We start from the raw sequence: 13238 nt of genomic DNA, 5'->3' as shown, positions 1-13238 counted from the left end.
TTGTCATGAAGTGATGGGACCAGATGCCATGATCTTCGTTTTCTGAATGTTGAGCTTTACGCCAACTTTTTCACTCTCCTCTTTCACTTTCATCAAGAGGCTCTTTAGTTCTTCACTTTCTGCCATAAGGGTGGTGTCATCTGCATATCTGAGATTATTGATATTTCTCCTGGCAGTCATGATTCCAGCTTGTGCTTCTTCCCACCCAGCATTTCTCATGATGTACTCTGCATATAAGTTAAATAAGCAGGGTGACAATATACAGCCTTGATCTATTCCTTTCCCAATTTGGAACGAGTCTGTTGTTCCATGTTCAGTTCTAACTCTTGCTTCCTGATCCTCATACAGGTTTCTTAAGAGGCAGGTCAGGTGGTCTGGTATTCCCAGCTCTTTCAGAATTTTCCACAGTTTGTTGTGATCCACACAGTCAAAGGCTTTGACATAATCAATAAAGCAAAAATAGATGTTTTTCTGGAACTCTCTTGCTTTTTTGATAATCCAGTGGATATTGGCAATTTGATCTCTGGTTCCTCTGCTTTTTCTAGAACCAGCTTGAACATCAGGAAGTTCATGGTCATGTATTGTTGACGCCTGGCTTGGAGAATTTTGAGCATTACTTTACTAGCATGTGAGATGATTGCAACTGTGCAGTAGTTTGAACATTCTTTGGCACTGGCTTTCTTTGGTGTTGGAGATTACAAGTGAAATGACACAGAACAAGATACACGAGACAGACCACACACACACACACTCCGGCCGGAGGAACAGAACAGAACTGCCCAAACTATTTGGGCTTTATTATTATAAAGCCCGCCTAGGCAGAATTCCAGACTGCATGAATAAGCCTTTTCAGTACAGCGCAGGTGCATACATGTTATCGTCCAGCAAAGGGGAGTGAAATTCCAGCCTTCTGCAGAGTCTGTCCAGAGCCCTTATCACAAGAAGGGAATGTTCCCTTATTTGCAAGGGACCATCAGTCTCAAGGCTGTGTCCGTCTCCTTGGCAGAACATCTTGTTTGCAAGCAGCACATCTCCACTTTCCCTATTGTGGCCGCATTAACCCTTCATTTGGGATTGGAAAGAAAACTGACGTTTTCCAGTCTTATGGCTACTGCTGAGTTTTCCAAATTTGCTGGCATATTGAGTGCAGCACTTTCACAGCATCATCTTTTAGGATTTAAAATAGCCCAACTGGAATTCCATTACCTCCACTAGCTTTGTAGTGATGCTTCCTGAGGCTCACTTGACTTCACATTCCAGGATGTCTGGCTCTAGGTGAGTGATCACACCATGATTATCTGGATCATGAAGATCTTTTTGTATAGTTCTTCTGTGTATTCTTGCCACCTCTTCTGACGAAAGGTGTCCACTGGAGAAGCAAATGGCAAACCACTTCAGTATTCTTGCCTTGAGAACCCCATGAACAGAATGAAAAGGCAAAAAGATAGCACAATGAAAGATGAACTCCCCAATGTTCATAGAAGCTTTATTACCAACCACCCCAGGCTAGAAACAACTCCGATGCTCATCAACAACATATTTCAAAAAGACCTGGAAGTTGCTCCAGGAAGATAAATGGTGGCATCTTATTTAATTGAGGCATACTTTCAGAGCCTCCTTCTGGGAAGAGAGGAGATACACAGACTTTGGCCAGCAGTGTTAGTTATAGCAGGGATCCTCAACCTCTAGGATCTAATACCTGGTGATGTGAGTTGGAACTGATGTAACAAATAAAGTGCACAATAAACATAATGCACTTGAATCATCTCAAAACAATCCTCTGATGCCAGTCTGTAGGAAAATTGTCTTTCATTGAAATGGTCTCTGGTACCAAAAAGGTTAAAGATATAGAGCCTGTGTGGGCTTCAAAATCACTGCAGATGGTGACTGCAGCCATGAAATTAAAAGATGCTTGCTCCTTGGAAGAAAAGTTATGACCAACCTAGACAGCATATTAAAAAGCAGAGACATTACTTTGCCAACAAAGGTCCATCTAGTCAAAGCTATGGTTTTTTCAGTAGTCATGTATGGATGTGATAGTTGGACTATAAAGAAAGCTGAGCGCCAGTGAATTGATGCTTTTGAACTGTGGTGTTGGAGAAGACTCTTGAGAGTCCCTTGGATTTCAGGGAGATCAAGCCAGTCAACTCTAAAGAAAATCAACCCTGAATATTCACTGGAAGGATTGATGCTGAAGCTGGAGCTCCAGTACTTTGACTACCTTATGCGAAGAACTGACTCATTGGAAAAGACCCTGATGCTGGGAAAGACTGAAGGAAAGAGAAGGGGATGACAGAGGATGAGATGGTTGGATGGTATCACTGACTTGATGGGCATACGTTTGAGTAAGCCCTGGGAGTTGGTAATGGAGAGGGAAGCCTGGTATGCTGCAATCCATGGGGTCACAAAGAATCAGACACAACTGAGTTACTGAACTAAACACAGAGTGAAGTCAAAAAGAAAATGTTGTATTTTTATATACAGAATCTGGAAAAATGGTACTGATGAATCTGTTTGCAGGGCAGCAAGAGACAAAATGGAAACTTGGGGACACAATGGGGTAAGGACAAGGTGGGAGAAAATGAGTAGCATTGGAACATACGCTGCCGCATGTAAAGTAGACAGCCAGAGGGGATGTGCTGTATGACACAGGGAGCGCAAACCGGTGTTCTGTGACAACCGAGAGGGGCGGGATGGGGTGGGGGCTGGAAGGGAGGGGACAGATGTACACCTACGGCTAATTCACGTTGATGTATGGCAGAGACCAACACAACACTGTAAAGCAATTATCCCCCAATTAAAAACAGTTTGGGGACTGCTGAGTTGGAGTTCTTTGGGTAGGATGTTTACATAAAGAACTCACAATAATTCATTCTCCCCCTGTCTTGTTCTATTAGTCTTAGGAAATAAACTGGGAAATTACTTGTTGGTTCTAGCTCAAACCAACCCTCTTCTGAGCAAGATACTTCCAATTGATCAATCCATGATCAGATGCCGCTTTTTAGGCATTGTCCTAGACATTAGTTTTTGAAGTGTGGTGCTTGAATAGAAAGTTAAGTATCACCTGAGGAATGGTTACAAATGCAATTTCATAAGCCTCAGCCCAGACCAACTTAATGATTAATGTTAGGCCACTGCAGTTTAGGGAGATTTTAAGGCACAACAGGCAAGACAAATAGTCTTTAAACTTCTTTGAAGATGTCACAGTCTGGGAGTGGGGATGGTAATCTGATTATACCTGCTCTCTTTTGACCCTGATGCACACTGAAGTCAGAATACCAATGGTCTAGGAGATTCATGACTAGCTCTAAACTAGTTCTTCCTTAGTTTGATTTTCTGGAAGAGTTCTGTTTTACACCTCATGAGCTTGTAAATATGTCTGCTAAGCCTGAGATATTTATTTTTGTAGGTTCTGCTTGAGTTGTTAGCCAACTTGGAAATTCTACTGAAATGTTCTATTCAGAAGATGGAAGAGCTGAAGATTACAAGTTGGAAGGAGGGGAGGCCAATAGGAGATGAACTAGTCTAAAGAAATTACTGGTCAAATGAGGAGCTGAGGAGACTAGTAGTGCAATCTGGTTTTATTAACACATTTGGTCTGAGCAACTCATCTCCATTTCCTAATGGCCAGGTAGGACATGAACAAGGCTCCAACGATTAAGACTCCAGATAGGCCAGCCACCCAGAAAGCTTGAGAGTCTACAGGAGACCCTGCAGGATGGAAACATAGGTTAGTATGCTGAAGCTGAGTGATATTACATCCTAATAAAGACTGCTAGTCTTGAGCTATAGGGGGAAAATAGCTAGGTAATTCCTTTTGAGGTTCATATTGACTAAACCAGTAAGAATTAAGAAGTAGGGATGCGCAAGTAGTTCTGGTTTGACCAGTGGTTCAGATATCATTCTCCTTCCACTCACTTGAGTATTTGTGGAGCTTTTCTGAAGAGTCTTGAATGGCTTGGAGTAGAATCAAGGGACCCTTGCTAGAAATGCTAGCAGTGTTGTTCTGAAAATGGATGTCAGAGCTTCTTCTTCCTGTTGGAGAGACGAGTTAAGGATTTGTTAGTTTTGTACATGTGAGTGGTTGTGGAGTACTAAAACAGGGCTAGGTCCCTTGTCAGATAGCTCTGCTCCGCTAAGTTTTTCTCCAAGAAAAACCTTAATGCATTAGACACAAAGTCTCAGACTTGCTCATTTGTATTAACGCTAGCGGTTTGAGAAATTATGATTTTAGACTATCCCCAAACTGTCACCCTTCCTAAATACAGGTACTTGAATAGTAATGTCTTAATACTGAGACCCTATGATATAAAGGTACCTGGTAATAGTAACAGCAAAGCTCTGTTTGAATCCTACTTCTATTGCTAATTGTAGGGTCTCTATACTTCTCAAAATTATATATATAAATAATCATTGCAGTTAGATGTTGAGTATTTAGTTTACTAATTGATAGTTTTGAAAAGTAGTATGAGGTCTTTTCTACCAGAACAGGCTTAAACCTTCAGGGGTCGCGCTGGGCTGTGCTTAGTCGCTCAGTCGTGTCCAGCTCATTGTGACCCCCATGTAGTCCACCAGGCTCCTGTGTCCATGTGGATTCTCCAGGCTAGAATACTGGAGTGGTTTGCTAAGACCTCCTCCAGGGGATTTTCCCAACCCAGGGATCATTAAGAATCATGACTCCCAATTAATTCAGGAGCCAGGTAAGTGTTGTGGGATCAGGTGGAATATGACTGTATGGGCACAGGGCCTGACCAATTAACACATACAAAGTCTGCAATCCTATGCCATCTATAAGTCTTGAGGCCATGTTGCCAGACCTGCCATCTAAGTATAAAAGTCTACATTTATATCTGATACCACAGAAGTGTTTTATTAGATTATAGGCTGTGAACGCACTTGACTCCCTGCTAAGTAAAAATTTATAAGGGGAAAAACTAAGCTGAAAATATAAGCTATTAATCCTGAAATATTTAGAAGGCTTGGAATTCTAGAAGACTAGTTATATTTCTATTCTATTGCATCATGAAAGTACTTAAAGAAGCCTTGTTAATTCGATGAATCTTCAGTTTGATTCATGTGCCACAGACAAAGGTTAGCACTGGATTCCCAGTAACACTTCAATTTGGCCTCTGGCATAGTAGATAGGTTGGATACTCACGTCTGGCAGGACAGGGTGTCACACAGGATGGAGTCCCGGCAGGCTGGCAGATCGATGCACTGCAGTGCAGATAAACCTGGGAGCCAGAAGAATTGGGATCATGGTCTAGCACATCCTAAGTCTTCAAACCTGCTTTATCTACCCCAGGAAGAAGTCAAAGAATTATCAGAAAATTCATAATCCAAACTGACATCACAGAAGCACTAAGATACCAGACTCTGGCTGACTCATGTCACACATGCCACAGGCATCCCTTGATGTCTGAGGCAATACCAAAAGCCAGTGTTACGGTGCCACTTTTCAGCTGAGGTGGCCCTGTGTGGAAACACTGAGCTGGGGGGGTTTAGAGCCCAGCTGAAGAGCACAGGAGGCAGCACCATACCGGTCCCTTGAGGGCCTGCTTTGCCACTGAGTCCACAAAACTGAAGGTGGAAATGCTGAAGCGCTGGTAGTGAGAAGGAAACAGCAGGTCTGAGGCTTCCCAGACAGGGATCAGTTTTGTCTGATAGTTGTCTCCTGTGTAGGGGCACCTAAGCAAGGATATCCAGCAGTCAAGATGGGCTTCTTGGAGGGACTGTAACACAGGTGAAGGAAAGACACTCACCCATTCACCAGCAAGGGCCACTGGGGCTGGAGCAGGGCATCTGCACTGGGTGTCGCCCAACACTGGTCCAGGCGCAGCTTGAGACTGGGGTCTGTTCTCTGATGGATGGAGACTTCCACATAGATGGGATCCCGAAGCAGCTTCACCACTGGGTAGTCACTAGCCATGTAGTAGGAGCGATAGTGTTTATCTGCAACAGGCCAAAACAAGTTGAAGCAGTAAAGAGCTTGGAACCTCTAGGTGGCTTGGATTAAACCATCACCCACATAAACCACCTTTGAAAGGAATAATATCTTGTTACCAAGTTAGGGTCTTTCTGCCCAGAAGATGACTTAAACTGGAGGCCAGATAGTCTACCCAAGAGGGTCTTACCTTTGGCAATCTTAAGTTCCAGAGTGAGGTTTCCAGGCTGGGTCTCAGGAAGGGGTGGTGGGAGAGTAAGAACCTGGACATTAACTGGGAGAGCACTGCTACTTGCAGAGTAGCTACAACGGACTTGGAGCCTGCAGAAAAATAAAGATTTTAGCTACTATCTTCAGTGGGTAGACCATGTCATCTCTTTAAGGTTTGGAGGAACCATTTTTAAGTATCAGGTGTTAGAACAAGTTTATAAACAAGTGGAGTTTGGTTCTGGCCTTGTGAAAGCTATCACTGGGGAGACCAACAGGTAAACAAGATCCATGTTAGAGAGTTTGATATAACACTGGGCCACCAGGGAAGCACAGACTATTATATACTGAATTGATAAACAAAGACCTACTGTATAGGACAGGAGTCTATTTAATATCTTGTCATAAACCATAATGGCAATATGAAAAAGATGTGTAACTGAAGTCACTTTGTACAGCAGAAATTAACATTATAAATCAATTATACTTCAATAGATTTTAAGAGATAGATATGGTTCTATGACAAACAGGTGTGTTCTCTGGAGGCGATAGTCAGGGAAGATGTTGCAGGTAATTTGATAAGGGAAAATGAAAATCAGTAACTGAGAGGTAGAGGAGAGAAGGGTAATGCATGGAAGCAAGAAGTCTGAGGTCCATTAAATACTCTATGGAAGCACAATCTGGGGTTAGGAAACATTTAGGGAAGGATTGAGAACATTGGGAAAGTTTTGGCTCAAGAAGTAGCAGCGGTTTCATGGAGGACCCTGCAAGTTATGTTCATAAAGTTTAAACTCTGGAAGACAAAAGATAAAACTTTAAGTATACTAGCTAAGGTTTTTAAAAAGATTCATTTACAGCTTAGATATTGAAGGTAGAAGGAAGAGACTAGAGTGAGAAACAAAGACCCAGTGAAACGAAATTGAAGTCAGGTCGAGTCTGAGGCTTAGATCAAGTTGGTGGCAATAATGCAGGGCTACTAGATCAAATAATGGTCTGTGATATTGGATAGTCAAGGCAAAAGAGATTCTGCCATCATGCGGAAGAAGATGGTTGTTTATGGTCATTTATGAATGTTTTCTCTAGAACTCCTGTTTATGGAAGGAAATTCAGGCATTCTGGTCAAGCAAGGTCAGCTTAACTAAGACCTTTACCTGAAGATACTGTCTCGGGTAATAGAACCACGGCTCCAAGTTCTCACATCCCGAGCTGCAACTAGCTCATTTTCATATACTGCCTGCTTCCCAGTGATCTGTAAGGGCAGGTAAAGAATGCCTGTCACTCCTGCAAGCCAGATGCTGCTTCACACAATTTTGCTTTCATCCAGCACTCAGAAAGGATGCCCATTGACTAGCAGGGAAATTATCACTTCACCTTACTTTCAGGGCAAAGGAACAAGAAGAGGCTTTGAGTAATGAGGAAACCAGAAATACCACTTATCTCAGCTGATTTTCCTGGTCCTTTCCCAGGGCAGTGTGGTGGGAGGAACCTGTTATTTGTTCTTCTACACCTTGGTAATGGGGACTAGCTCCTCACTAGTGGGCAGGTGGGATGACAGCCAAGTATCCAGCAGAGGTTTCTGCTTTCTCACTAGTGAAAGCCCCTGTCTTAGAGATCATCCTACATGACAAGCAGTAAGTTCAGGTCCATTTTTCACAGCTAAGGTAGTCCAGTTCTCCCCCAGTCACTAGGGCATTCCTGACCAACTTAAACAGAGCCCAAGGTCAGCTCTTCTCACCTGTTTTGTAGTACCACAGGTAGTAAATGGAAACCGGAACAGAACAAAAGTGTGTGTTGCCATCACAGGTTTACATTCACTGTCATTCCTGAAGGCCAAGTGTAGAGAATTCAAGAGCAGTGGGGGCGAGGTCATGTTCCGGGAGACAGCAATAGAGAAGTGGCCATCTTGGGTACAGTGTGAGGTCACTGAAACACCAGAGCAACTGTGCTGAAGGCAGGTCACCTCAAGTGATTGATGCAGCCAGACAAGAGTCTAAAATTATGGTTTCATTATTTTAAATTCCCCACCCTCCTCTTCGCCTGCTAGAAAAGCTGGCATTCCAGCTAACGACCTTGAGGCAGGTTCAGCCATCCGGAGTTTAACTGGGGCTTTGGATGGGCACTTGGGTTTGAATCTTGCCTCCACTACTTACTGTGTATTTAACCTCCTTGTATCAGTTTCATCTGTAGAATGAAGATAGCCATACCTGCTGTTTTCACTCATCAGCTAGGATTAAGAGCTTAGAATTATGTAGCATCTTGTTTCATGAAGGTCATTTTTACATGAGAAAGACTTGGAGCATGATCTGGGACAGTGTTCTTTTGAAATAAGGCTCATCTTCTGAAATAAAGCTCTTTATACACACAATCAACCGCCAGATTGGCTATTTCTTGAAACTGGTTAAGTTCCTATCAATTAGCATCCTGCACATAGACTTAGCTTCCTGAGTTCATTGAATGTTATTTGCTTTCTGTTGGGTTCTAGGAGAATACGCAATGGTAGACTATAGTAAGCTGTGTCACTGAAGGTCAAGTGTCCTAAGGAGGTATTATCTTATACATTAACCTTTGGTCATCTTTCAGTATTTGCCTTCTGGATGGCGGGAGAAGGAGAAAACCCTCCTTTGGGTTTAGTTAATGGTAATTGCAGGTACTCTTTAGCTGATTTCAAAAATATAGCGACTCACCTGTGTTTCCGTAGTAACAGGAAATGACCTCTTCAGAGTTGTAGCAGCAGCCTAGCTGTTCGCAGTCTCCTTGAGTGGTGGGTGAAGGAGCACACGGCAGTCTGTCCCACACTGGGACAGAGTCACAAAAGCCAGCATTTGTGACATCTAGGATAGGTATTGAAGAGTAACTTGAACTAGGTAACAAACTCTAGTGTTTAAGATATTTTCATTAAGAAACATTAAGTTCCCATAGATAGCCATGAGATTGGAAGAGATATTTACATACTAGAAATTAAGTCTGGATTATAAAGTTCACTATTTGGTTACCTTCTAAGAGTGCCCTGAAATGAGTACTCTTGGGAAGAGGAAATACGAACAAGATTGGTAGAAGCAGTGAGACTTTATTGAAGAATTCTTCCTTCTGTTCTTTCAAAAGTACTTAAATCTTAGTGTACTCTAAATTACCATCATTTTGGAATGCAGTTCAGTAAGCGGGGCCTATGATTATGTATTTTATCAGTATTGCTCCACTGGGCTATCACATAACAATGCAGATGTGAAGAATTGTAGGTTCAAGTCTTGGGACCTCTCTGGAGTCCAGTGGTTAAGACTGTGTGCTTCCACTGCAGGGGTTTTGGGTTTGATCTCTGGTTGGGATCCAAGATCTCACATGCTGCACAGTATGGTTAACAGTTTAAGAACAGAAGTTTGACTCTTTATGACTGACGTAGGGCTCTTGGGGGGCAAGGCAAGATTCACTGGAGTTGAGCTAGCATTGTACCTTCCTGTTAATCACCCAGTTAAATACCAAGCTAAGCAGTCAAGTAGCCCCAGCTGAAGGGACTGAGCCCTATTCTCAATGCAGTCTGCTTCTTGAAGGTGTTTGCTGAGTCTCATTGATAACGTCAGCTTCCTTCTGGACCCTTCAAGAGGGAGATCTCTGGTCCTGGGATAACTCTTGGTTGAATCTCAGCTCTGCCACCTACCAGTCAGGGGTGCTTGGAAAGCTCCCTGCTGGGGCTAGCAATAGCGCTGGGTTGGGATTACAGGTAACATGTGAAGTACCCCTCACAGTTCTTGAGCTCTGAGTAATCGTTCAGGTGGTGTTTATCCTAGGGTCGCCTGTGAAGAGCTGGAACACAGTTCTTGATGGGTGCCTGGTATCACTGCACAGAATGGGTAAAAAATACCCAAGGACACACTTCAGGCAGCTCCACACCACCCAGAACCCAGAAGTATCCAGCCCTTACTTGGGAGATTCACAGGACACTTGAATAGCTTTGTCTCCATAACCGTTCCAGGTCCACTCACATCTGCTCTTTCAATTCCAACAGTCATGATGTAGTAGGAGTCCTGGAGAGACAGGCCAAAGGAGTCAGCCTGGATGGCGGCACAGGCATCTCAGCCTTCCTAAGGACAGGTCATACTTACCCACTCAGTGGCATAGCAGCCACTGTAGGAGGCTTCCACCACCAGGGAGCTGCCAGGGCCCTCACTGACCCAGGTGCCACAGTCAGAGTCATTCTGCAGGCTGTGTGGCAGCCCATGGTTATCTAGGAGTGGGGATGGGGGAGAAAACACATACGGTCAGTCATCCCCGTCACCAGTGCTGGGAAGGGACAGCCAGCTTTGCCTTAGACTCAAGAGCAGCTGCCAAGAAAGGAGAAACAACAGGGAAATCAGGTTTAGAGGTGAAGTTATGCTTCAGATTACTTCTATAGAGAAGGAGCAGAGTTTAGCAAAGGTGGGGAGGCATTCAGACAGAAAGCAGAGGCCAATTTTACACAGTAGAGGAGACATGCCATTGCCTAGCTCAGCCTTCAAACTTACCCCATGCTACTAGTGCAGGAGGAGTCTCCATCTCCTGACTGAGAAGGTTTATGGTGAATTGAAAGCTCCTTAGCCCACAGCGTAGTTCGTCAGGATACTCAGGGACCTCGGACTCATACTGGCTATTCAGACCAAGAGACAAGAGAAAACAGAGCCAGACAAATTGCAGCAGCAGCCACATGGTGCTGCTAGGAGTCTTACTGACTACTCTTCTGGTCCTACACTTCCTTTCCCAAGAGCCTGTGCGCCCTATGCCCCTTAAATACAGAGAGAAAGCTAGTTTCAGGTGCACGTCTGTGTAGTATGCAGGTGGGACTCCTTTGGAAAGGGTGATTCCTCCAGCATCACGCACTTTAGGCTACAGTCTTCAGCTGCACCACTTTAATATTGAAATCAGGCAGTCTTCAGAGCCCAGGAACAATGTGGTGCTTTTTAGCTAAAATAGGTTTCCTCACAGTTGCTCACTGTAGCACTTATCTTACTAGTTTAATGACCTTCCCTTAGAATCTTGCATATTTGGGTATAGCTCTGTCACTTACAAGTTGTACGAACTGGTGAATCACTACCTCTCAGAAACTCAGTCTTCTCATCTGTAAATTAGGAATATCTCCCAGCAGGAGAGGGCATCACAGGTGTTGCAGTGATAAAGGATTCGCCTACCAATGCAGGAGACACAGGAAATGTAGGTTAGATCCCTGGGTCGGGAAGATCCCCTGGAATAGGAAATAGCAACCGCTCCAGTATTTTGGCCTGGAAAACTCCACAGACAAGGGAGGCTGGCGGGCTACAGTCCATGGGGTCATAAAGAACCAGACACAACTGACTGAGTGCTCATACACCTGGCAGGAATGTTGGTCTGATTGTATTCAGCCTAATATTTATCATGTGAACAATTTTCCCAAGTTGACTAAGAATCTTAATCAAAGCATCAAGGACTTATAACCAGGTATCTCTAATTCTCTTCAAATCATCAGAAAAGACCCTGATACTAGGAAAGATTGAAGGCAGGAGAAGGGGACGGCAGAAGATGAGATGGTTGGATGGCATCACCAACTCTGAGTTTGAGCAAATTCTGGGAGATGGTGAAGGACAAGGAAGCCTGGTGTGCTGCAGTCCATGGGTTACAAAGAGCTGGACACAACTGAGCAACTTAACAACAACAGCAATAAAAGAGAACAAATAAGCATGTGTCTTCCCAGTGAAACTGCATGACTCATTTAACCACAGGGTGACAAACAACACTGAGGGAATGCTGGCCTCTGCCCTCAGGGATGGGACCTGACTTTCCAACATCTGGATTGGGTTTGGCCACTAGTCCATCACATCCCATTTATTTGCTCACAGGACTTACCACATTGGATTTTAATGGCCTCTTATTGACTCAGTGTCCCTATTAGAAGCACTTGAGGGCAGGGACTATGTTTTATTTTTCACTGCATCCTGAATGCATTAGACTGTGTGTACTCAGTGTTCCCTGAGGAAAGAATGGATCAATGAACACACTTTCATTAGTAGCCATGTCCTAAGGCTAGCTCCCTTGAAAATGTGGTTTCCCAACCTCATTGGTATAGATTCACTTTGTGACGGTCTCAAACTCATAACAATCTTTAGGTGTTCTTTCTTCAAGTCATTACACATGTGATTCTAAGTATAAGAATAAAGAGGAATACAACAAACTAGTGAATAAAACAAAAAAGAAGCAGACTCACAGATACAGAGAACAGGCTAGTGGTTACCAGTGGGGAGAGGAAGGAGAGGGACAATATATGGGTAGGGGGAAAAGGGTTATTATGAAAATATATGAAATCATTGGTATGAAACTTTTGAAAATTGTACATCATCTACCCTGATGATGAACAGTGAATCCTAAGATACACCAGCAGGGCTGAGATGAGGTGATTTCACACTTACTTCTGTGCTAAATCCTCTAAGGACATCTTTATTCAATGACATGATTCAGTTTCCTGAGAGAAAATGCACTAATAGTGTGTGATCGACTTCGAGAAGTCCCTATCACTTCAAAAGTAACTCTCTGCTCTTGGGATCTGGAAGGGCAAATGCTGTTCTTAGTCTTTTCTTTTGCTAGCATCATCCAATCGTTTGAAAATAACTTCAGTAGGACTACAGGTAGAATGATCTTCCCGGGTGGCGCTAGTGGTGAAGAAGGTGTCTGCCAATGCAGGAGACGTAAGAGACTTGGGTTCAATCCCTGGGGCGGGAAGACCCCCTAGAGGAGGGGCATGGCAACCCACTCCAGTATTCTTACCTGGAGAATCCCATGGGCAGAGGAGCCTGGCAGGCTACAGTCCAGAGGGTCGCACAGAGTCAGACACAACTGAAGTGACTTGGCACTTACGTACAAGTAGAATATAAATCACCATAAATTGCAGACTTATGGAAAGCCCCATCATCACTTTGCGTGTTCTAGGTACACTCATCTAGATCCACTTTGTGTCACCTACCAGAGGACTGGATTATACCCCTGACTATCCAGGGTCTTTAGCTTGTAGACAGCAGTTCATGGGATTTCTCAGTCTCCATAAACATGTGAGCAAATTCTTCCTAATAAATACATATCTCTATCCCCTACT

General features: G+C 43.7%; 1 protein-coding gene across 1 annotated transcript; it reads right to left on the bottom strand.

The window, feature by feature from the left end:
* Positions 1 to 3607: 3607 nt before the first annotated feature.
* On the bottom strand, positions 3608 to 10828 carry ZP4 (zona pellucida glycoprotein 4). The gene is made up of 12 exons (XM_068983019.1): positions 10648 to 10828; positions 10249 to 10370; positions 10062 to 10170; positions 8836 to 8982; positions 7887 to 8074; positions 7303 to 7400; positions 6135 to 6265; positions 5763 to 5952; positions 5541 to 5688; positions 5159 to 5234; positions 3919 to 4035; positions 3608 to 3711 (listed from the first exon to the last, which is right to left on the bottom strand). Exons 1-12 carry the CDS (start codon positions 10826 to 10828, stop codon positions 3608 to 3610), a joined length of 1611 nt encoding a protein of 536 aa, XP_068839120.1.
* Between the last annotated feature and the right edge of the window lie 2410 nt (positions 10829 to 13238).

Source organism: Capricornis sumatraensis, chromosome 10, assembly GCF_032405125.1.
Source record: "Capricornis sumatraensis isolate serow.1 chromosome 10, serow.2, whole genome shotgun sequence".
Lineage (NCBI taxonomy): Eukaryota > Metazoa > Chordata > Mammalia > Artiodactyla > Bovidae > Capricornis > Capricornis sumatraensis.
Note: the sequence above shows the minus strand (reverse complement) of the source record. Positions and strands in the feature narration are given on the sequence as shown.

What these genes read in the sequence shown, in the direction of transcription:
- ZP4 (XM_068983019.1), bottom strand. Translation starts at nt 10,828, where the DNA reads ATGTGGCTGCTGCTGCAATTTGTCTGGCTCTGTTTTCTCTTGTCTCTT. An exon ending in ACCCGAGACAGTATCTTCAG is followed by an intron (nt 6,266 to 7,302) that starts GTAAAGGTCTTA and finishes ATTTTTCTGCAG; the next exon opens with GCTCCAAGTCCGTTGTAGCT. An exon ending in AAAGCTCCACAAATACTCAA is followed by an intron (nt 3,712 to 3,918) that starts GTGAGTGGAAGG and finishes TCCATCCTGCAG; the next exon opens with GGTCTCCTGTAGACTCTCAA.